Genomic DNA, 24,949 nt, shown 5'->3' with positions numbered 1-24,949 from the left:
GAATTATTCTCGGCGGGGAAAAAACAGACGAAGGAAAAAGTGCTGCGACTGCTACGCCAATCTTCCTTCCAACAGCCGCGGCTGCAAGTTATCAAAGTAAACACCGCGCTCTCTGACGCGAGAAAGTTGGTTGAGGCCAGCGGCGTCAATCGACGAGCTCTCCCTCCTAAAGCGGCTGCGAAGCCCCGCGTGACAGGTCGACTAGCGCAAGGGACGCTTCAGCACAGCAACATAGTATTTGTCCAGTCAATATCTTCCTGTGAACGCAAAGGGGCCGCCAGCATGGTCACCCCACCGGGCGGCAAGCCTACATTGCGGCGGTCAGTGTTGGCTTCGGCGTTCATCTTCGTCACAGCACTGGAAACCGTAGCGCCTCTCTCGGTGACCAAAGTGGTGGACACAAGCTCCTCGTGCTCGGACAAGCAGTTCAAGTGCGTCGCCGGAGGGAACTGCATCCCGGGATGGTGGCAGTGCGACGGAACGTGGGACTGCAGAGACGGATCGGACGAGCAGGATTGCCACGCGAACAGGAAGTGTCTCGAAGATCAATTCAAGTGCGGACAAGCCGGTCACTGCATCCCGGTCACCTTTCGTTGCGACGGTGTACGCGACTGCGAAGACGGATCCGACGAGGCCAACTGCACCTCGGCGGAGAACTGCAAACAGGCTGGCTTCGCTTGCAGGGATAGCGGAGAGTGCATACCTGTGCTCAAGCGTTGCGACGGTAAGCGGGACTGCGAAGACGGCTCGGATGAAGAAAGCTGTACGTCCGCACGCGCTTGTTCGGAAACAGAATTTGCCTGCAAGGACAAAGGTCATTGCATATTGGCAACATGGCGGTGCGACGGTGACACCGACTGCTCGGACCACTCGGACGAAGAGAACTGTACGTCTGCACGCAATTGTTCAGAAATAGAATTTGCCTGCAAGGACAATGGTCATTGCATATCGGAGAGATGGCGATGCGATGGTGACCCCGACTGCTCAGACCGCTCAGACGAAGAGAACTGTACGTCTGCACGCACTTGTCCGGAAACAGAATTTGCCTGCAAGGACAATGGTCGTTGCATCTTGGCAGCGTGGCGGTGTGACGGTGACTCCGACTGCTCGGACCACTCGGACGAAGAGAACTGTACGTCTGCACGCACTTGTTCGGCAACAGAATTTGCCTGCAAGGACAATGGTCATTGCATTTCGGCGACGTGGAGATGTGACGGTTCCACCGACTGCTCAGACCGCTCAGACGAAGAAAACTGTACGCCCGCGCGCACTTGTCCGGAAACAGAATTTGCCTGTAAGGACAATGGTCTTTGCATCTTGGCAGCGTGGCGGTGTGACGGTGACTCCGACTGCTCGGACCACTCGGATGAAGAGAACTGTACGTCTGCACGCACTTGTTCAGAAACAGAATTTGCCTGCAAGGACAACGGTCATTGCATATCGGAGAGATGGCGATGCGATGGTGACCCCGACTGCTCAGACCGCTCAGACGAAGATAACTGTACGCCTGCACGCACTTGTCCGGAAACTGAATTTGCCTGCAAGGACAACGGTCATTGCATATCGGAGAGATGGCGATGCGATGGTGACCCCGACTGCTCAGACCGCTCAGACGAAGATAACTGTACGTCTGCACGCACTTGTCCGGAAACAGAATTTGCCTGCAAGGGCAACGGTCATTGCATATCGGAGAGATGGCGATGCGATGGTGACCCCGACTGCTCAGACCGCTCAGACGAAGAGAACTGTACGTCTGCACGCACTTGTTCAGAAACAGAATTTGCCTGCAAGGACAACGGTCATTGCATATCGGAGAGATGGCGATGCGATGGTGACCCCGACTGCTCAGACCGCTCAGACGAAGAGAACTGTACGTCTGCACGCACTTGTTCAGAAACAGAATTTGCCTGCAAGGACAACGGTCATTGCATATCGGAGAGATGGCGATGCGATGGTGACCCCGACTGCTCAGACCGCTCGGACGAAGAGAACTGTACGTCTGCACGCACTTGTTCAGAAACAGAATTTGCCTGCAAGGACAACGGTCATTGCATATCGGAGAGATGGCGATGCGATGGTGACCCCGACTGCTCAGACCGCTCGGACGAAGAGAACTGTACGTCTGCACGCACTTGTTCAGAAACAGAATTTGCCTGCAAGGACAACGGTCATTGCATATCGGAGAGATGGCGATGCGATGGTGACCCCGACTGCTCAGACCGCTCAGACGAAGATAACTGTACGTCTGCACGCACTTGTCCGGAAACAGAATTTGCCTGCAAGGACAACGGTCATTGCATATCGGAGAGATGGCGATGCGATGGTGACTCCGACTGCTCGGACCACTCGGACGAAGAGAACTGTACGTCTGCACGCACTTGTTCAGAAACAGAATTTGCCTGCAAGGACAATGGTCATTGCATTTCGGCGACGTGGAGATGTGACGGTTACACCGACTGTTCTGATGGTTCGGACGAGCATGTTGCCATGTGCAACGAAGGTTTCGTCTGCCCACCCAACAAATTTCTTTGCGAGTCTCTCGGTCAATTTGTGTGTGTTCGCAACGAGCGGAGGTGCAACGGCGATATTGACTGTGACGACGCCGTGGACGAGAAGAACTGCACCCGACCTCAAACGTGCTCAGAGAAAGAGTTTACCTGCACCGACAGAGCACAGTGCATACCTGTAGCATTGCGCTGTGACGGTACACGCGACTGCGTAGACGGTTCAGACGAAAATTTTGTGGGCTGCCTAAGTAAGGCACCATGCCCGACGGACCAATTCGCTTGCAGACGCACGCAGGAGGGCTCGGCGACGTGCTTACCTAGGACGTTGCTGTGCGACGGTCACACACAGTGTCACGACGGCTCCGACGAAGTCGGCTGCGAGAACCGAATCTGCGAAGCCGGAGAGTTTCGTTGCCCGACAGGGCGTTGCGTTCCCCAGCGGTGGACCTGCGACGGCAAGGCCGACTGCCCGTACGGATCGGACGAGGACGTAAGATTATGCAACGCGTTCATGACAGTATGCACTCCGAACCAGCTGACCTGCGCCTCGCACGACGACGGCGTTATCTGCGTCGACGAAGCGCAAAGGTGCGACGGACATGTGGACTGCGACGACGGTAGCGACGAGAGGCTGAACTGCGCCAGGTTGGCCTTCCACTGTAGAGGGAGCCACTTGCGGTGCGACAACGGCAGGTGCATACCGAAGCCCTGGAGGTGCGACGGTGAGGATGACTGCTTCGACGGAAGCGACGAGAAAGGCTGTGCCAGCACCGACGAGGAACGTTCCCAGAATTGCTCGGTCGACGAATTTTCGTGCTCCTCGGGTTCGTCGTGCATCCCGCTGAACTTGCGTTGTGACGGCCGCCCCGACTGCCCCGATGAGTCCGACGAGCACGACTGCCCTTCAGAGATGTCCAATTTCGTGTGAGGCGACGTATGTTGCGTGGCTACAAGCTTGATGTGTTTTTGCGTGTACGTGTGTGTGTGTACGCCGTTGTTCGTGTCCCAAGTGCACATTGTCTTCAACAAATGTGTTAACGGAATTGTGCTTACCGTCTGTGTGACTCTGGCTATACCCGAAGATTAAGGCCCGTATTCAGAAACAGAACTTAAGTAGGGCGTCAATAGGTGCGGGAAAAGTACAAGTGTTAGGAAAGTTTTAGGCGAGTTCTTCAGAAACTACACTTAAGTATCACTTTCGAAAGTAACCCTTTTCGAGTCAAGTATGTCGTTTGGTGTCGAGGATACGTGAATATTTGGCGTGTACGATAGGTTCAATCGCAAAAAAAATAATTTTTGCAGCAGAGTAATGTGGATATAACTGTTGCAGTGCTTGCTCGCACATTCTTCTGAGTAATATATAAAGAACGGTATGGTTTTAGCGTTTTACTCAAACTCGTCTGGCCACAAGTTCACGTTGACTCTCGCAGCCACTGCGGTTCCGCGTGTCGCCGTCCCGACTTTTTTTTTGTTTGTTTGTTTTGCTGCTGAAAACTTGCGGTGTTCTTGCGCAGAGAGTGTGTGTGCGTTGCGTGTTTTCAACCCGCGCGGACGATGGAAAAAAGGAAAACAATCTTTTCCGAGGAAGAACGCGCCATGCTCTTTGAGTTCGTTTCGCGCCATCGCAGCCTTTCGACACTGAAAAACCTCCGCGTCATCTCCTCCGGGACTACTGATGGGTACATGAGTGCGGTCAATGCACCCGCTCACCCCAGGAAACCGTGCAAAGGCGTAGAACTCCTCCATTACTGATGCCAAATCATTACCATTTCGCAACTTCACGACCTGCGGGAACAAAGTCTCGGCAATCATTCTTGACATTCGTGCAATGATTCGAGACACAGTTGCTTACGAAACATTAACGAGGTTCCCGGTGACAACCTCAAATGTTCCGGCGCCGTAGAGTCGCAGCACGATTAGAAGCTGGAGCAGCGGCGGTACGGGGTGACCGCGGTCATTGTCTGTGGGGACCAGTGGCAGCATTTCCAAAAGCCGTAGCACCGCTTGCTTGGAAAAGTGGTACCGCCACGAGAATCCCGCGTCGTTGTATGCTTCCATGGGATTCTGTCGATCCTAAAGCCGTGGCCGTAATGGCGGCAATTATCGGCATGCCTCATCCTTCGTAATATTGCGCACACGTCCGGCGAAATCAGCAAAGTCGTCGAGGCTGCCGTAGTAGGCGGCCTTCTTGCTCGCTGGCGAGAGTAGCGAAAGTCACACTTCAGGTTGCCAATGATCGTACTTTACTTTCCGGCACTCAAGTGTCGATTTAAGTTTACTTTAAGTGCAAGATTTGTCTATGAAAGGCGTTAAGCATCGACCGGGTACTTAAGTCATAAGTTAAGGGTAAGTTCCGTTTGTGCATACGGGCCTAAGTGTTGTATGGTTGCTCGCGTCAGCTCTCGACTGCCAACTACGGGATCGGCCGTTTTTTGTACTCTCAGCTAGCTTTAAATTTTCCGTTGCCCAGAAACGCGAAGCACTCCCGTTGCTAACTCTCAATGAATGAGCCTCAACAGCAGGACTCAATCGTTGGATTGTTGGGTACCTCTATGATTGTTTCTGGTTCAGCGAGTCCTGCAGGAATCGTAAATCTGTACAAGAAGTGTTTGACTAAAATAAAAAATAATGGCACAGATTACGTCAAAATACGTTTAGCTCCCCTAATTACATATTTCATGTGGACTTGGAGCGGCCAGATTCCTTGTTCGGCTATAATATGTTTTTCTTAAGTACAACACATTGGCATATATTAACACAAGGCACAAGGCATATAATGTTCTTTTTGACGCGCGTTAATAATTTTCGAATTCAATTTGGTTATTCCTCAGCCGCAAATTGAAAATTTGTAAGCTTTCAGTAACGTAAGCTTCCTCCAGTGTGCTGAGTTCGCGGCGGAAAGCTGCAAACGGTTCTGGTGGACTGCAGTTGAAATTCTACAACTTTCCTCAATTTCTGTTTCAAATACATATGTAGGGTTTTTGTCCTTACCAGAACAAAGCTCAAACCACCAAATACCGAACCTCCGATTAGCCCAGTGAGACGTCACGGAGGTATTCTTGAAAACACTCTCTTTTATTTGCATTTCATGCTTCCGCGATTAATAGCCCATTGACGAAATTAAGATCACAGGCAGCATAATTTGTTAGATACATTGCAAACAGTCGGACTTGACAAGTCTTGATGGAAAGCCGTTGTTGGCGCTATTAAAACCTGGAAGAGCAATTTTAAGCGCTTTTTATTCTTGTTTGTCAGAAATTCTATATATATATTGAAGTGGGGTTTATGTAGCTCGTTCGAGGGATCGCAGGTAGCTCTAGATACGAGTCCTAGCGCTTCGTACCAACAACCCGCGCTCGTGTCTCGCGCCGCAGCGGTGGCAGTCCGCACAGTGCCACATGCATATTACCCACTACAACTACAGTGCCACATGCATATTACCCGCTACAACTTCCCCCGGGGCGAAGAGGAGCCATCCTGGCGACCTAAGGCGATGATACGATAAGGGGGTCGTGGTACGGCTTCAGGCGGCTGACGTGAACAGTCTCGCGGCCACGGCGGCGTTTGTCCGAAGATGGCGTCACCGGTTCGACCACATAATTCACAGGCGAAGTACACGCGACGATCCGGTACGGACCTTGATATTTCGGGGCAAGCTTTGGGCTAAGGCCTGGAGCTTGGAAGGGCAGCCGAAGCCAGACGTGAGAGTCCACGGCGAAGGACTGTGTGGGCTGATCGTTGTCGTGACGATCTTTGCGGATTCCTTGGGTATCCGACGTGAACGAGCGAGCCAGTTGGCGGCACTCTTCAGCATGGCGAGCAACTTCGGAAAGAGGGGTGAATTCAGAGGCATCCGGGTGATATGGTAGTACGGTGTCGAGGGTAGTGGATGGTTCACGCCCATAAAGAAGGAAAAAGGGTGAGAAGCCTGTGGTAGCCTGAACGGCGGTATTGTATGCGTACGTCACAAAAGGGAGGACATCGTCCCAATTGGAATGATCCGACGCAACATACATGGTGAGCATGTCCCCAAGGGTGCGGTTGAATCGTTCCGTTAGACCGTTAGTTTGTGGGTGATACGCCGTAGTGGTGCGGTGAATAGTGCGGCACGCGGCGAGTAGCTCATTAATAACTTCGGACAAGAAGACACGGCCTCGGTCACTGAGCAGTTCTCGCGGTGCGCCGTGCCGTAAGACGAAATGCCGTAAGATGAATGCGGCGACGTCGCGAGCAGCAGCCGAAGCAAGTGCAGCAGTCTCAGCATATCTTGTCAGGTGGTCTACTGCGACAATTATCCAACGATTTCCGGTAGCACTGCATGGAAGAGGCCCATAAAGGTCGATGCCAACCCGATCAAAAGGACGTGCAGGACACGGTAAAGGTTGCAGAGGGCCTGTCGTATGAGAAGATGTCTTGCGTTGCTGACAGGCTGCACATGACCGAATGTATTTGCGGACATAAGAATACATGCCGCGCCAGTAGTACCGCTGGCGGAGCCGCTCGTAGGTTTTCAGGACGCCAGCATGAGCTTGTTGTGGGTCTGCATGGAAATACGTGCATACGTCGGAACGCAAATGGCGAGGGATGACTAGTAGCCATTTGCGACCGTCGGGCTGATAGTTTCGGCGGTACAAGATGGCGTCTCGTAGCACGAAGTGGGTGGCTTGGCGACGAATGGCTCGAGGGCATGTAGACGTTGAAGAACTGCTGAGAATGTCAATAAGAGAAACAATCCACGGATCTTTTCTCTGTTCAGACGGCATGTCAGTAACAGCAAGCGTAGCAACCGGGCACTCTGTGGATGAAGGTGGCCTTTCGTCTGATCGCATGGGCGCACGGGAGAGCGCATCTGCATCAGAATGTTGGCGCCCGGATCGATAAATGACGCGAATGTCAAATTCTTGGATCCGAAGAGCCCAACGTCCAAGACGCCCCGACGGGTCTTTCAGTGACGCAAGCCAGCAGAGCGCGTGGTGGTCTGTCACAACGTCGAACGGACGGCCATACAAGTAAGGGCGAAATTTGTTTAAGGCCCAAACAATAGCTAAACATTCTTTTTCCGTGACAGAATAAGTGGATTCTGCCTTCGTGAGAGCACGACTCGCATATGCAACCACATATTCTGCAAAGCGAGGCTTCCGTTGTGCAAGGACGGCCCCAAGACCAACGCCGCTGGCGTCGGTATGAACTTCAGTCGGTGCACTCGGGTCGTAGTGGCGTAGAACAGGCGGTGAGGTAAGCCGACGACGCAAAGTGGTGAAGGCTTGGTCACACGCCGGAGTCCAGTCGCGAAGGTCACCAGAGCCAGCCAGGAGCTTCGTCAGGGGAGCGATGATGCAGGCAAAATTGCGCACAAAGCGGCGAAAATAAGAGCAAAGACCGACGAAACTGCGGAGCTCTTTCACCGTAGTCGGCCGCGGAAATTCTGCGACAGCACGAAGTTTGTCAGGGTCGGGAAGGACGCCGTCTTTGGACACGACATGGCCAAGTATGGTCAGCTGGCGGGCTCCGAAGCGGCACTTTTTCAAGTTAAGTTGAAGGCCGGCGGTGGTAAGGCAAGTAAGGACTTCGCGTAGACGAGAGAGGTGAGTGGTGAAATCAGGGGAGAAAACTACCACGTCGTCTAAATAACATAAGCATGTCTTCCATTTGAGGCCGCGTAGAAGATTGTCCATCATCCTTTCGAATGTCGCGGGTGCATTGCAGAGCCCGAATGGCATTACGGTAAACTCATACAGGCCATCAGGCGTAATAAAAGCTGTCTTGGAGCGGTCGGTTTCATCCACTGGCACTTGCCAATAGCCCGATCGCAAGCCCAAAGAAGAAAAGAATTCGGCACCATGAAGACAATCTAAGGCGTCATCTATGCGCGGTAGAGGATAGACATCTTTTCGTGTAATCTTGTTGAGGCGACGATAGTCCACACAGAAACGAATCGAGCCATCTTTTTTCTTAATGAGTACTACAGGAGATGACCAAGGGCTGCAGGATGGCTTGATAACACCACGTTCAAGCATGTCTTCAACTTGCTCGGCGATGACACGACGCTCGGTGGATGACACGCGGTACGGACGCTGGCGTAATGGTGCGTGATGTCCCGTATCAATGTGGTGAGAGACGGTACTTGTGCGGCCTAATGATGCTTGGTTGCAGTCAAAAGAGGCGTGAAAATCATTTAAAAGAGTAATAAGCCGCTCACGTTGTGTCGGCTCGAGGTCAGCGGCAATAGAGCGACAAAAAACATCCGGTGGTACTCGGTTAGATGGCACATGGGGTGCCAGTGCTGTTACGTTGGCAGTATCCACGTCGTCGGGAACAGGGAAATGCACAATAACGTCAGCGTCCACAGTCTGGATGGTACCAATAGTCTCGCCACAGTGCAAAGCCAAAGTGTACGAATTTGGGTTAGAAATCAGTATTTCTGCAGCCCCATGGTGCACCGTGAGGAGAGCGAAAGGCAACAATATAGGCTGGCGGCGAATGAAGACGGCAGCGGGTGAAAACATGACCGTCGCTTCGGCAAGCGATGCGCATGAAAGAGGGACAAATACCGCGCTGTGAGGGGGAAGGTCAGTATCGGAAGCTACACAGATCCTGGTAACATCATGAACTTTAACGTCGTGAGATGGCATATCGCACAGAACGGAGAACTGAACCTCAGCACGTGCACAGTCAATGACGGCGTGATGGCGCGACAGAAAATCCCAACCGAGAATCACATCGTGGGAGCAACAAGTTAGCACAAAGAAATCAATCGGATACAAAATGTCTCGAATCAACACCCTGGCAGTGCACATAGCGACTGGCTGAACTTGCTGTGCACTGGCTGTTCTGAGCAATAATACCGAAGGCATCATGGTCACTTTCCGTAATTTACGGCAAAGTTTCTCACTAATCACAGATACAGCAGCACCTGTATCGACGAGGGCAAGACATTTGATGCTATCAACAGACACTTCAATAACGTTAGCGGGGGAAAAACGAGGACTTTGATGTTCCGACGATGACGCAGTTCGTGCCTCAGGAACTGCGGAAATCAGTTTTCCGCCTCAGTAGTACTGGCACTGGGCCTACGACGCATGGGTGAGAGTGAGCGCCGACGAGGGGAAGGCGAGCGACGAGTATTGTAGAGCTGTGACTGCGGTGCTGGTATGTCATCAGCAGCGTAGACTTCCGATGGTGGTCGCTGAGGCATACGGTATGGTCGGAATCCGGAGCTGGGTGGTCGCGCGGTGCCCACGAAGGCCGGCAAGCGCCGGCGGCAGAAGCGCGCTACATGTCCCGGTGTACCGCAGGCATAGCATATTGGGCGGTTGTCAGGAGTACGCCAAGGATTTGTGCCTTGCTGCTGTGCGCTGAAAAAGGGAGCGACCTGCTGGCGAGGCGAGGGCGGATGAGAGAACACCGGCTGGAGAGGCGCTGAAGGCGGAGGAGAGAATCCCGGCAGACGAGGCGCCCGTGCAGCGGCTTCAGCATACGTCAGAGGCGCGGCCACGGGAGCCGGCTGACACGGAGGTGGAAGAGCTTCGGTCACTTGCTCTTGAATTACCTGTCGGATCGCTGGAGCCAAATATTGAGAAGGCTTCTCCGTGGTCGGCAAAATCGAGAGCTGTCGCGCGACCTCCTCGCGCACAAATTCTTTTATTTGCGTCAGCAAAGTTGCGTGGTTGTCGCCAATAACCAATGCTGCTAACGAATCTTCCGTAGGCGGTGGGCGCCGAGCTAAGATGCGTTGTTTCCGTAGCTCGTCAAAACTTTGGCACAAGTTGATAACTTCGGCCACCGTACGCGGATCCTTCGCTAGCAACATTTGAAATGCGTCCTCATCAATGCCTTTCATAATGTGTTTGATCTTGTCCTGTTCCGCCATTGACGAATTCACGCGCTTACACAGGTCAATGACATCTTCGATGTAACTTGTGAACGTTTCACCGTGATGTTGCGCGCGCCCCCGTAAGCGTTGTTCTGCGCGAAGCTTGCGCACAGCGGGGCGCCCGAACACTTCTGTGAAACTTGTCTTGAATCTGCTCCACGTTGTGAAATCGTGTTCGTGGTTTCGGAACCAGAGGTTCGCGACGCCGGTTAAGTAAAACAGCACATTGTGCAACTTTGTGACGTCGTCCCACTTGTTATGCTGGCTCACCCTTTCGTAAGATGACAACCAATCCTCCACGTCATGATCATCGGTGCCGCTAAAGATGGCAGGATCACGCTGGCGCAATGCACCGGAAACGATGACCGTCGGAGGCTGGGGTGCATCTTCCTGGGTGGTTTCGTCAGGCATGGTCGCAGCAGTCGGTAGCGTCCGGCTTCGGAGTTCCAGTTTTTGAGGTTACCCCGCAGCTCCACCAAATGAAGTGGGGTTTATGTAGCTCGTTCGAGGGATCGCAGGTAGCTCTAGATACGAGTCCTAGCGCTTCGTACCAATATATATATATATATATATATATATATATATATATATATATATATATATATATATATATATATATATATATATATATATATATATATATTCATGGGCCGTCATAGACGCAGCACTCACTGCGCTAGTACCCAAACATGGCGGCCACGATGATGTCATTGCATTGTGTTATCACGCGCACATTGTTTTTTGCTTATTGGCGGTGACTGTTTTTCACCGGTTCATCACTGTTACGGCTTTGTCGTTCGACACAAGACGGGGGTCCAAGGTGCTGTCATGCTGTCACGTTTTCTTGATTGAGCTCTTTCTCGACGCGCTAGTACCTAAAGATGGCGGCCGCGATATGACGTCTGTTCAAACCTGTCTATAGGCATCGTGCGCTCGCATGGCGGCGCCACTGCGGCAAGGTCGAGTGGTCGAGCCACGGCCGCTCGGCGAGAGTGAGTGAGTGAGTGAGTAAATAATTAATAGAATAATTAATTAATTAGTATTTATGGCGCGAGGGCTACAACGGCCAAAGAGCGCCAGCAACGATGTTTAGTAGTGCAGTAGAATGTTATAAACATGTCAGCGGGTATAGTGGGTTGCAATGCCTGTGATGTACTGCGGTGGCTCTAAAGGCCTAGGAATTAAAAACATGAGGCTTGCATTTCTTGGGAGAATTTAGGATGATCATGTAGGATTTCAGGCAGCGTAGACAAGATGAGTTTAAAAGCGGTAAGATATATTCTTCAAAAAGTTCACATCATTAAGATAACTTAACAGCCGGTCGAGGGGGAACATCGGCTCAGCCGATAGAAAAAATGCAGGATGCATAGGTAAATTGGTGCGGTAAAGTTCAGGAAAGTATTTTTTTCGCGTAGCTTCCATGCCAGGGCACTGTATAAGAACGTGGATGACTGTGAGTTGATTTCCACATCTAATGCAGACCGGTGGATCAGTACCGGTTAGCAATTATGAGTGAGTTGCATGTGTGTGTCCTATCCTCACTCTCGACATCATTACTTCTTCCTGTCTATGCCGGTGTACAGGTGTTTGGGTAATGTAGGGTTGGATGATGTGAAGTTTGTTATTATTTTCTGTGTCCCAAGCTTCTTGCCATGCGTGATGCAGTATTCCTCGAACGACAGGTTTCATATCTGTATATGGTACATAAATCTATTTGGGGCCTTAGACCTGCTAAGGCCGCATTTGCGTCTGCTGCTTCGTTACCAGGTATACTAGTATGGCCAGGTACCCAGCAGATTGTAATATGTAGCCCTCTCTTGTAGGCTAAAGTTAAGCTGCTGATGAGAGTGTTTATCACCGGATTCTTTCTTTGTTTTTCATTGTGTATTGACCGGACCACACTTAAGGCATCTCTGTATATTATCGATTGATTGATCTGTTTTGTTGTTATTTCTTTAACTGCGAGGAGTATAGCGTGAGCTTCAGCAGTGAAGATACTTGTGTATTTGTTTAATCTTAAATGGGCTACAAAATCTGGACCAATTGCAGCACATGGTGTTGTTTCAGCAGTTTTTCAGGCATCAGTACAATTGTACTTACTCTGTAGTGATAAGAAGTGTTGTTTTACCGCTTCTTGGGGTGCATGCTTTTTGTTTGTTTCGGTGAACGAGAAGTCACAATGTATGGTGACTGATTCCCATGGTGCTACTAACTCGTTAGGGTTATGCAGGATAACGTCCGACAGCAATGTGTTGTTTTCTTGACATAGCGACAGTGCTTTCAGTGGAAATGGCTTTGCTAATGATGGCCGCTTTGCAAAGAGGGTTTGTGTTTCTGTGCTCTTCAACATTTTGTAACACGGGTGTTCTCGGTTGGAACTAATCTTAAGTGCGTACATAAAACTACAGTAGTTACGTTGTCGGTCTAGGTTCCACTGATTAGCTTCTACGTGCAAACTTGGAACAGGGCTAGTACGGAATGCACCTAGGGCTAGCCGCATGCCAAGGTTATGAACAGGATCCAGAATTTTTAAAACAGAACGTGAAGCTGATTGGTAAACAATGTTCCCGTAATCGATACGTGTTCTAATCAAACTGTTATACAGCGAGAGCAAGCATTTCTTGTCTGTTCCCCACGACTGGTACGAAAGAATTTTGAGGATATTCATAGTTTTTAAGCATTTCATTTTTATGTTTTTTATATGTTGCACAAACGAGAGCTTATCATCCAATATAACGCCGAGAAATTTCTGCTCCTTTTTTACACTAAGCACATACCCGTTCATCGTAATATTCGGTTCAGGATGTATGCCTCTTTTCCGAGAAAATAACACGCATGTCGTCTTTTCTTCACTAAAGCGAAAGCCATTCTTGTCCGCCCATTTTGAAAGCCTGTTCACTCCCAGCTGAATCTGCCTCTCGCATATGGACAGATTGCATGATTTAAAACTTATCTGTATATCATCTACATAGAGTGAGTAGGATATAAATGGTGGGAGTTTTTTTTGTAGTGTGTTCATTTTAACTAAGAATAGTGTGCGGCTGAGCACACCTCCTTGTGGTACACCGTTTTCTTGCACAAAGACTCTCGACACTGCAGTTCCCACCCTTACTCTGTACTTTCGTTCGGACAGGTAGCTTTTTATTATATTAAACATGTTGCCTGACACGCCATACGACGCGAGGTCGTGCAATATGCCATACCTCCAGGTAGTGTCATAAGCTTTTTCGAGATCAAAAAATACTGATAGACAGTATTGCGTATGAACAAATGCGTCTCGTATATAACTCTCAAGTAGAACTAGGCTATCTGTTGTACACCTTCCTGGTCTAAAACCGGCTTGGTGGGGATCCAGAATTCCATTGTATTCCAAAAAGAACATTAATCGGCGGTTTGTCATTTTTTCAAAGACCTTACATACACAGCTCGTTAGAGTGATAGGTCTGTAGCTCTGTACATAGGAGGGGTCTTTTCCATGCTTTAATATTGGCACTACTATAGCTTCCTTCCAGCAGGACGGCAATCGACCACTGCAGAAAATTTTATTGAACAGGTATAAGAGGAATTCAAGTGTTTCCTCGGGTAAGTGCTTGACCATCTCATAATTAATACTGTCTAATCCTGGCGCAGAGTTTTTGCAGTTGTGCAAAGCTATTTTCAATTCTTGCATCGTGAATGGGCAATTGTACCCATCGCTATGGGATTTTGGGAAGGAGAAGGGTATTGACTCAGCTAATTTTTTATAGGTCAGGAATGCTTTTGTGTAGTTCGCGCAACTCGATATGTGCTCAAAGTGTTCGCCCAAAGCATCTGCTTGCCCTTCTAATGTAGTAGCAGTGTCATTTACCACAGGCAAGGGTAGTGTGGTATTCCCCTTCAGCCTTCGAACCCTACTGTACACTTTCTGGCTATCTTTGTATGAGTTTATTGAGCCGATATAATTTCTCCAACTATCTCTCTTGGCTTCCCAACGAATACGTCTTCCGTTTGCTTTTGCACGTTTGAAATTTATAAGGTTTTCTTCTGTTGGATATTTGGAAAACGTACGCCAGGCTTTGTTTTGTTCTTTTCGTGCTTGCTTGCACTCTTCATTCCACCAGGGCTTAGGATTCACTATTTTACCAGAGGTTTGTGGTATCGATTGTTTCGCGGCATGAATAATGTGTTCAGTTATATAGGCGGTCATTTCTTCAATGTCAAGCTGCCTTATGGATTCAAGGGATATACATGCGAGCTCTTTGAATTCTGCCCACTTTGCAGCATTTAGTTTCCATTTTTTTGGATTCACAGGTGGATCATACGTATGTATTGCCTCTAAGAGAACTGGAAAATGGTCACTTCCAAAGGAGTCTGTGAGAGCTCTCCATTCAAACAATGGCAGAAGTGTTGCAGAGCCAACCGCCAGATCTATTGAGGAGTAGGTGTTATGCGTAATGCTATAATAAGTCGGGAACTTTTTGTTAAACAGGGATGCTGCAGAGGATAGAAGGAATTTTTCAATTACGCGGCCTCTTGCATCACAGCGTGAGTCCCCCCAGAGTCCACTATGAGCATTAAAATCACCAACCACAATATACGGCTCAGGAAGCTGGTCTATTAGTTTTTCAAACTCAGTAATGTCGAGCCTCTAGTCTGGTGGGATGTGCAAAGAGCATACAGTAACAAGCCTATTAAGCAAAATAGCTCGTACGGCTATTGCTTCATAAGGCGTGTTAAGTTGGAGATTTTGGCATGCAACAGTCTTTGATATTATTATTGCCACGCCACCTGATGCAGCATGTCCATCTTCACGGTCTTTACGAAAAATTCCAAACTGAGTTAGAAAGTTCGAGTCATTTGATATTAAGTGCGTCTCCTGAACACAGAACACTCTAGGCTTATATGTAGATAACAATTCTTTGACGTCATCTAGGCTATGCAAAAGCCCTCTGGCATTCCATTGCAATATCTGAACACCCATTATGACAAAGGTGTTTTTGGGAGTGTTCTGTTAGAGTGATAATATTATTTAGGTTTTGGTGGAATTATTCGAGGGTTTTTTTTTCTTTTCTACGTCCCTCAAGCAAGCTGCGCTTGTCTTTTGGTGCCACTGGCACCGATGTACTTGCGTCAACCTCCATCTCCTTCTGAGAGGTGGTGGAGGCGGGGTCACGAGGCTCTGAGAGTCGTGTCTCGGGCCCCGATTTTTGCACAGTAATGCAGCCCTGCAAGAGCAAGGTCTGCGTGTTGTTGGATTTGGCAGCACTGGGTGCTGCCTGTGTGGGGGCAGAAGAAGTCCCCCGTGGTTCACTGCGTGTGACCAGGGCGGGCTCTTTAGGCCGTTGTGAGAGGGCCCCCTGCCTCGTCACAGCGGCAAAACTTTCGTTGCGAGGAAATGTAAGTCGCTTTCGTGCTTCAGAGAATGTGATGTTTTCATTTATCTTAAGCGCAATGATTTCTTTCTCCTTTTTTTCCAGATTGGGCATGATCGTGAGAATGCAGGATGATCCCCTTCACAGTTCGAATGCAGGATGATCCCCTTCACAGTTCGTGCAGTGTAATTCAGCATTACAATTATCTGATGGATGATCGTTAGAACTGCATTTCGCACACGTTAATTTTCCTCTGCATGTCTGAGAGCTGTGCCCAAACCTCTGGCATTTGAAACAACGTCTAGAATTGGGGATATAGAGCCTCACACGGATTTTCACATAGCCTGCTTCGACTGAGTTTGGTAGTGTGGTGGAGCCGAATGTTAGGATTACATGTTTTGTAGGGATTTCGGTGTCATTCCGACAGATCATGATTCTTTGAACTTTCGTCACATTTTGTTCTGCAAAACCTTCAAGCAATTCTTCCTCACTGAGATCAAGCATGTCTTCATCAGAGATTACCCCACGAACACTGTTCATCGAATGGTGCGCCGTGACAGTTACTGCTATGTCACCAATGAATTTGAGGTCTGAAAGCTTTTTAAGTTGCTCTTTGTCGTTCAGTTCCAGAAGGATGTCGCCACTAGCCATCCTTGTAGCTTTGAATCCTGGGCCTAATGTGTCTCTTAGGCACTTCGAAACTTTGAAGGGAGATAGTTTTCTGGCTGTTATACTGCCGTCACTGTGGATTACATGGTACTTTGCAAAGTTGTCGTAGCTCTTGAAGAAAAATCGAGTGGTTGCTTCGTTGCGCCCCCTTTTTAGAGGAGGATCAGTTAGAGAAATGGATGGAGTAGCCATAAAAAGTATTTGTCTTCGGCAGCAGCGCCAGCCGCCCACCACCGAGCCCAACATGGGGACGCCACAGGGCTTGTATCTCAAGACTTGCGAACGCCAGCTGTACGCCACTACCATAACCGTACATGGTGTAACCAAGGCTGGTTAGCCACACAAGGTTAACCCTCGCCGCCAGGAAATTAGAGTAGAAAAAAAGATAAGGAAAAGAGCGGAGAGAAGGAATGGTGCAGAAGAAAGATTATAGATGGAGAGGGGGACAGGAAAAGGCGACTGCCGATTTCCCCCGGGTGGGTCAGTCCGGGGGTGCCGTCTACGTGAAGCCGAGGCCAAAGGGGTGTGTTGCCGCCGCCGAGGGGCCATAAAAGTCCAAACACCCGGCATTGGCTCAACCCCCAGGATCCCCTTTTCCCCGGACACGGCTAGGCCGTGCACGGCTACACGCGGGAGGGTCGAACCCCCATGTGCTTGGGTACGTGGTACGCCTGCTTGCGCAGACGCCCGTGCGGGGAGTGAGTGAGTGAGTGAGTGAGTGAGTGAGTGAGTGAGTGAGTGAGTGAGTGAGTGAGTGAGTGAGTGAGTGAGTGAGTGAGTGAGTGAGTGAGTGAGTGAGTGAGTGAGTGAGTGAGTGAGTGAGTGAGTGAGTGAGTGAGTGAGTGAGTGAGTGAGTGAGTGAGTGAGTGAGTGAGTGAGTGAGTGAGTGAGTGAGTGAGTGAGTGAGTGAGTGAGTGAGTGAGTGAGTGAGTGAGTGAGTGAGTGAGTGAGTGAGTGAGTGAGTGAGTGAGTGAGTGAGTGAGTGAGTGAGCGAGCGAGCGAGCGAGTGAGTGAGTGAGTGAGTGAGTGAGTGAGTGAGTGAGTAAAAAACTTTATTTGGACCACCATAGACGTAAGAAAACTCCACTTCACCTGGCTAGGCCCACTCGGGGACCATCAGGTGAAACCTGATGGCCCTCTCGCGAGCCCTCTGGACTGCCAGGAAACAACTTTACTGAGCCGAGCTCGACACCTTCTTAGACGCCGTCGATGGGAGTGGTTTCCTCTTCACGGGACCCATGTGCTTCCCTAGCCGCCTGGGCCCCTGGAGATCAGGACGAGCTGGTCTTCCAGGGCGGTGCTGGTTAGCAAGGTCTCCCAAACGTCCCACACGAAAGTATTCTCCGCTCGGCGAAACGCGCGCCTTCACTATGGGACCTCCTTCTGTATACTAAATACTTGTAACATGAACCACCTTCTAATAATAAGTTCTGATTCTGCGATGCATTGACCGACCGCGGTAGAGCACATTCCACGAGTTCCCCTTCCTCCCGCGCGCGTTGACCGATGGTGTGTGAGGCGGCTGTCGCCGTGCAATAATAATGGCATCGCGAAACGGGAGCCCCCGCTTGTTGTTTTGCGTCTACGGAAGGTCGCGCCAGGTTGGCTGATGAGTGTCAAGAGTGGGGAACTTTGGGACAGCTGGTCCGACATGTTTAAAGACGCAAAGGACCGCGACTTCAGACGGGACGTAAGACGAAGGAGTGGACAGGACGAGCGGACAGGACCGCTCGTCCTGTCCACTCATTCGTCACGGCCCGTCTGAATATCCCTCTTGGACTTCATTAAGTCAGCAAATCTTTTTTCATTCATTTAATCATCCTTATTCCCCCCCATCCCATACCCTTGTATGCCCTGAGGCATTTATCCTCGCATGTTGACATGTTGACGTGTACTAACGTCAAACGAGGCACGTTGGTTCGCGGTGCTGACTTGCGCGCCGCTAAATCACTGCGTCTCGGGGAAGAAATCAACGAGTGCTGTCGATTTGTCAAAAAAAAATATGTGGAGATCTAGGGCCGGTACAACTAAAAAATTCAGAGCCATTGCACTCTGTGAAGGTGGGTGACCAACGGAGCTGTATATATCGTGATAGATATGTTGATAAATATGTTGATTGAAAATAAAAGACACGTACCACAATAACTTTCGCTTCTTTTTTCATAATTTTTGTTGTTTTATTAAATTGCATACTCGATGCATTTGTTTTTGTTTTTAACCTCATTTTGTTTGCCTTTTTGGATTTATTATTTGCTCACGAAGGTGACTGTCCTTTTCTGACCGCTATGATACACGGACAGTGGCTCTGTGGCGACACTCGAAAGCTTCTCGGTCAATGTGAGGTCTATACACGACCGATGACGCGTCGGGGGCGCACTGGTGTTTGTGTAACACTGCATGCCGATCCTTTCAAAGAGAAACGCCACGAACCACTTTCCTCCTGGCCGAGACATGTCTATGTTGAAATCACCCGAAATTACGATGGGAGTGGAGTCGGTAGGAGTGATTTACCCAAGGTACAGAGGTCCATAAACTTGTATAGAACACGCGAACCATGTGCTTTTGACTGCGCTGGCGACATCTAGCGATGAAAACTTGCGCGAAACCGTCTGCGTGTGAGCATGCGCGACTGTATTTCCAGGCGCCTAGTCTTCTCTTGCCCTACTGGTCTCACCATGCTCTGACAGTTGCTTTGGCGTCAGGGACGCGTTCTATACAAGTGTCTGGACCTATGTACATATGCTTGGCGTTTGCGGCACGATCTTCGTCCGTATTACGTGCAGCCCGCCCTCGCCGCCCACATTCCCGCTTCTGTTAACGACGGTGCTTTTCGTAGGCGCGCTGTATTTCCGCAGTCCTCACCGCACGCGGCCTACCCATTGCACGGGTGCATTGGAACTGAGATGAGGTTACGTGGTTTGCCTATAGAGGCCGTGAGGTCAAACCGCAATTAATATTAAACAGAGTCTATTCCGATTTAACTTGGTTTTGTTAGGATATTGTTCATCACAATACGTTTTGACACTTCTCGCGATTAAACACAGTTGGTGCGTACCCGGCGACAGGCTTTTATGGCCGTTTTTCTCACCGGGATGGGTCGGTCGTGAGCTCTGGGGTGGCCGCCATCTTTTTTGCCTACGCACAAAAACCGCTAGAACCTAGCGTGTATCAGCTCCACTGTAAAAAGCGTGAATTGCGGCGTGCGCTTAAACGTGAAACCACTGTTTTCTTGCAGAGCGCTCTGGTTGTTACTTCTTTTTTATTTATTTATAGAATACTGTCAATCCCCCATGGGGATTTTTACAGGGGTGAGCAACAAGTCACATCAATGAACACTACTAAAACATTCTATAGAAAACGAGCACATAATGATTGGAGGCTATTCAAGAATAGCGGTGGTACATGCATACATAGTAATACACAAAACGAAGCCAATGTACATCAACCAGGAGGAAAACTAGAGAAAAAGAAATGCAGACTATAAAGCATCATTCGAATACAAAATGCACAGAACAAAAGGTGTAGGCAAGCGCTTTCTCATCACAAACTGAATCGGGATGGATTGCGAAGCGAAAGCAATTTAGTCACTTATATTGACAACTTTTAGGCTGATACAGCATGCTCAAATAAATCCATAAATTTTGCTATTGTTGGCTGCTGTTTTGCGGCTACATTCAGTGTATTCAATTCACGAATTGAACGTGAGAAGAAATAGCGAAACGCGTTATTAATAAACTGATATTCTACAAGTTCCCACGCATGCCGTCTTGTGGTCGGTCTAGTATCACGAAATTTCCAAGTATGAGTCAGGGTTTATACGGAATGATCTATGCAATAGCTGGTATATAAGTTTGAGCCGAAAAGGCTTTGCGCGACTTTCAAGAGTAGCTAGACCAGCACGCTGTAACAGAGCAGTAGGCGAGTCAAGGCGTCCGTATCTGTTAAAGATAAAACGCACTGTTTTCCGCTGCACCCTTTCCAAAATGGCGATATCGTTCGCGGTGTGAGGGAACCACACAGTATTGACGTATTCTAATACCCCTGTCACACGGACGCGGCTAAAGTCCTTTTAATTCCCTTCAACCAAGGACGTCTTTATCTCGAGGAAGAGGCGGGCCGTGTCACACGGCGGTCCTTTGGCAAAGGAAGTTTAAGGAAGCTCCTAGCGAAAGGAGATGGAAGATCTCCCTTGCAGACTGAAGGGAGTACTCTTGTTCCCAGCGTGCTTGAATTTCGAGTCGAGAAATCACCCTTTTTTATTAATTTCACTTTTACCAGCAATTATAACTGTTTTTATTGCATATAATATAGTATTTGAGCACTGACAAAGATATTTGAGTTGAGCAGCTTCATTCGACTCGAGTAGGCACATGGTGGCTAGCAGAGCGGACAAAATCGCTGTGTATGAGGTACATGCTATGTTGATTGAGTACATGCTCGTTTTTTTTTTGTCTTTAAAATGAATGACATTTTTAAAATGCTATGCATAAATAATTGTATTTTGTTGGAAAAGACAAGTAACCAAAACTTTTTAGCAATATATAACGCGTTTCTTTCATGACTGCGTACGAGGTGAACAGCGCCTAATGGGCCTTCAAGGGGAGTATGGTAGCGCGATTCAAAGACGGGACAAGAGAAGACACAAAGGGACACACACAGCGCTAACTTCCAACACTGTTTATTGCCGAAAACCAGGTCGTACTTATACACTCACGGAACATGAGTCACAGCCACGTGAACAGATTAACAATCAGAGCGATACATTTTGTGATATGTTAGGCCTTGCGCAAAAATTTCAGTTCTTTTTCAGAGAGAGCCAATGATGGTTTGCTGATACATGTATCCCCTAGGGCATCAATCTGCTCGGCTTATATTATAAGTCTAGTGAGTTCGCACTTGTTTCTACCGGTAATGGTTGTTGATTCGAAGAGAGGGGAGCACTTATGTTGCTTACAATGAAGGGAGAGAAAGCCATCTGATACAAGTTTGTCGACTTTATTTTTGTGTTCGCGCAGTCTATCATTTATGGCGATAATGGGCCCCCAGCGGCAGCTTTCAAAAGCTCGCTTATAGGCCATGTGACACGGAGCTAACTCCTTTGAGGTGAAACTCCCTTGCGATCCTTTAAGGGAAGGAAGTTTGAAGGAAATCCGAGTTGCCCGTGTGACACGGGTATAAGACTGGGCGGACAAAAGTGACGTATGCAAGAAGCTTTGTTTCATGTGTAGAATATGACAAGGCCCGTTTAATGAAGAACAGTTTAACGCTTTATTTGACACTTGACGCACGTGCTCTGTCCAGCTGAGATTAGATGATATTATGAGACCTGGGTATTCATACTGGTTTACACTTCGCAGTGGCACATCGTTAAAATGGTATGGAAATTCAAGCTTAGATGATTTATTTGTAACGGACATGAATACGGTTTTATCAATGTTTATTGTTATTTACCAATCTACACACCACTCAGCTATTTTATTTAAGGCATTATTTAATTTCACCTGGTCATCGCGGTGTCGTACTTCATTATAGAGCATGCAATCATCAGCAAAGAGCCTGAGTTTCACGTCAGCATAGTTAGTTATGTCATTTATAAATATTAAGAACAAAACTGGACCTAATACAGATCCCTGGAGAACACCTGATAACACTGGAGCGAGGTCGGAGGAGTGAGAGCCGTACTGTACAAATTGGTAGTGGCCTGTTAAGTAATTAGTAATCCATTGGTAAACTGGGCCATCACCTAATATGCAATTAGATTAAGGAGTACTTTCGTGTGTGAAACGCGGCCAAAAGCCTTCGAGAAATCGAGAAAAATGACGTCAGTTTGAATGCGCTCGTTAATGCCGAGGGCCAGGTCATGCAGCGTTTCGACACGCTGTGTAACAGGGGATAATCCAGATCTAAAGCCATGCTGATTCATGTGGAGGATATTGTTCGACTCAATAAAACTTATTAAAAATTTTAATACAATGTGTTCTAGAATTTTGCTGCAAGTGCAAGTGATAGAAATAGGCCGGTAATTAGAAGGAGACGCTGTATTACCTGATTTGAATACGGGAGTAATTTTAGCAATTTTCCATTCAGCAGGAAGGCAACAGTCTTTCAAAGATATGGAGTATATGAGATGACATTTGCTGACTGGCTCCGCGTACCGTTTCAAAAAGCTGTTGGGAATTGCGTCTGGACCGCTACTTTTTCTTTTCATTGATGCCTAATAGGAGTGAAAGGATACCTGCCTCCGATAAAGTAGGCATGCCTAGTAATCGATTATCCCGATTGTACAAGGAAGGATTTATTTTCGCAGTACCATTATCAGTTGTGAAAACCGAACAAAAATAGTCGTTAAATCATGAGCTCTAGCCTGATCTACCGCATCTGGTGAAGCTGGATTACTCAGCTTTGCATTCATATACTGCCAGAATTTGTGAGGCGCGTTCTTAATAAACTCGTGCAATGCAGAGCCACAGAATTTCTGTTTAGCGTTACGCACTTGTTCCTTAAGTAATCCAGTAAGAGAATTTACTTGAGAACGGTAGCCTGAAACATTTCGCCGCTTGCTGGTTTTTCCTAACCTCTTGATTTTACGTTTAGTGTGAATTATTTCACGCGTGATCCACTGATTGGGTTTGCGAGTTGATTTTCACGCAGTTGGGACGAAATTACGCATACAATGCATGACATGAAACTTGAATTTTAGCCAAACCGCATCGATACTATAACGTTCATCGGTACAAAAATCATGAAGTTCAAGGTACTCGTGTGCAAGGTACGTCATTATAGCGTCATCATTGGCTCTGTTAAAGGCGGGTATTTGCTTTAATTGGCCACGTGATGTAGGTGGGCTAGTGAGTGGCAATGAGCATAAGACCCTTTTGTGGTCGGATAGTACATCAAGTATGTCTACTCGCGTCTCATTTATAGGAAGTCTGTTACTGACAAAGACAAGGTGCAAGATTAAGGATGACGTTCGCTGTACACGAGTTGCGGCGGAAACAAGCTGGTCAGGATTAAAGCCAAGCATAATGTCCAGTAGGATACTTTCAGCTTTTCTTTCAGGGACAAGGGAACACCACTCAATCTCGGGAAGGTTAAAATCGCCAGCAAGTACAATCGAGCCCCCGTGCACGTGCGATTGCATATAGTCAAGCAAAGATTCAAGGCACACACTTTCAGCATTCGGGGGCCTGTAGAACACGCCCACTTTAGCGATCGTATCTTTAAGATGCACGTTGCACCACAGAACTTCAGTATCTTTTACGTCGGGCATAGTAGAAAGGTGGATCCCTTCCTTAAAAAAAAAACGCGACACCCCCACCACGTGATTCCCTGTCTTTGCGCACTATCGCATATCCTGGGTGTACAACATCCTGATCAGAAATACTGAAATGCAGCCACATTTCTGTGATACTGACGATATCAGCTGCATGTGCCAGGAGTATTGCTTCTAGCTGATCTACTTTATTAATGAGGCTGCGAGCATTTATGTTGATTATTGTTGCTGTCTTCGGCTTCTCGTGATACGTTGTTCCCTCGGTACATCTTTTTTCATTGCCTTTTGCTTGGCGTTTTTTGTTACTGCTGTCATTTTATTGCTGTATTCGTCCCAAGAAAAGAGCCTTCCATCTACTTTAACCTTATCATACACAAGGCGTACTTCTTCCTGCCGATCAAGATTTTCTTTCGTCTGAGCGCACAGCTTCCTTCTAATTTCTCGGATAGGCTGGGGAAAATCCTCACCGACGCAAATTGTGGAGCCTTTCAATTTTGAGCAGTTTTTCATAATGTTGGTTTTATCTTGGTAGTCAACAAGCTTCAATATGACAGGCGTGGATTTTTGCTCATCGCCCTGCCTTGGCCTACCAAGACAGTGAATGCGTTCGACTCCCGATATCGTTACGCCAAGCACATCCTCGAAAATTTACTTAACTACAGTTGTTTCGAGTACATGAGTCGACTCGTTTTCTCGTTCCTTGACACCATATACGATCAGATTAGAACGACAGCTTCTATTTTGGAGGGCGTCTAGATTTTGGCCATAATTTCCGTACTACATTCAAGTTCAGCTACTTTGTTGACACAGCCAGTCACTTTAGTCTCAAGGCTAACAATTTTCCCTAGCTTTTTATCAAGCGCATTGAGTTTTTGATTTGTCTCTCCTCGGCCATTTTTTATTTCACCCGCAATAAGCTTCAGTTAAGCGGCGAGTTCTTCAACTGAGGGCCCCGGATTGAACTCGACATCGCCACCCAGAAGCAGAAAGAACCGCATAGAAGCACAGGAATTACCAACCAATTGTTGCACCGGTTTTTGTAATGCCGGCAGTTTAGAGAGTTATGCTTTACGAACAGCTTGCCGCGTCCGCTTTACCCATGCTTACAAACAGGCTTCCCAGAAGACTTCCAGTTAAGCCCTCTGGAACAACGCAAGTTACATCATCATCATTATAAGCCTGGTCACGCCCACTGCAGGGCAAAGGCCTCTCCCATACTTCTCCAACTACCCCGGTCATGTACTAATTGTGGCTATGTTGTCCCTGCTAACTTCTT

At 48.3% G+C, this 24,949-nt stretch overlaps 1 protein-coding gene and 1 long non-coding RNA gene across 2 annotated transcripts in view; both read left to right on the top strand.

Annotated features, from left to right (window-relative positions):
* The window catches only part of LOC135914556 (uncharacterized), a 275,492-nt gene that overhangs the window by 24,328 nt on the left and 226,215 nt on the right, over positions 1 to 24,949 (top strand). The gene's annotated exons all lie outside the window — the stretch shown is intronic.
* The window catches only part of LOC135914562 (prolow-density lipoprotein receptor-related protein 1-like), a 33,425-nt gene continuing 8,613 nt past the window's right edge, over positions 138 to 24,949 (top strand). The window contains exon 1 of the mRNA XM_065447466.2: positions 138 to 3,429. Within this exon, the coding sequence (XP_065303538.1) occupies positions 283 to 3,429 (3,147 nt within the window). The 5' untranslated portion in view covers positions 138 to 282. The remainder of the gene's footprint in view (positions 3,430 to 24,949) is intronic.

The sequence above is a fragment of the Dermacentor albipictus genome, chromosome 6 (genome assembly GCF_038994185.2).
Source record: "Dermacentor albipictus isolate Rhodes 1998 colony chromosome 6, USDA_Dalb.pri_finalv2, whole genome shotgun sequence".
NCBI lineage: Eukaryota > Metazoa > Arthropoda > Arachnida > Ixodida > Ixodidae > Dermacentor > Dermacentor albipictus.
This window is presented reverse-complemented; position numbering and strand designations above follow the sequence as displayed.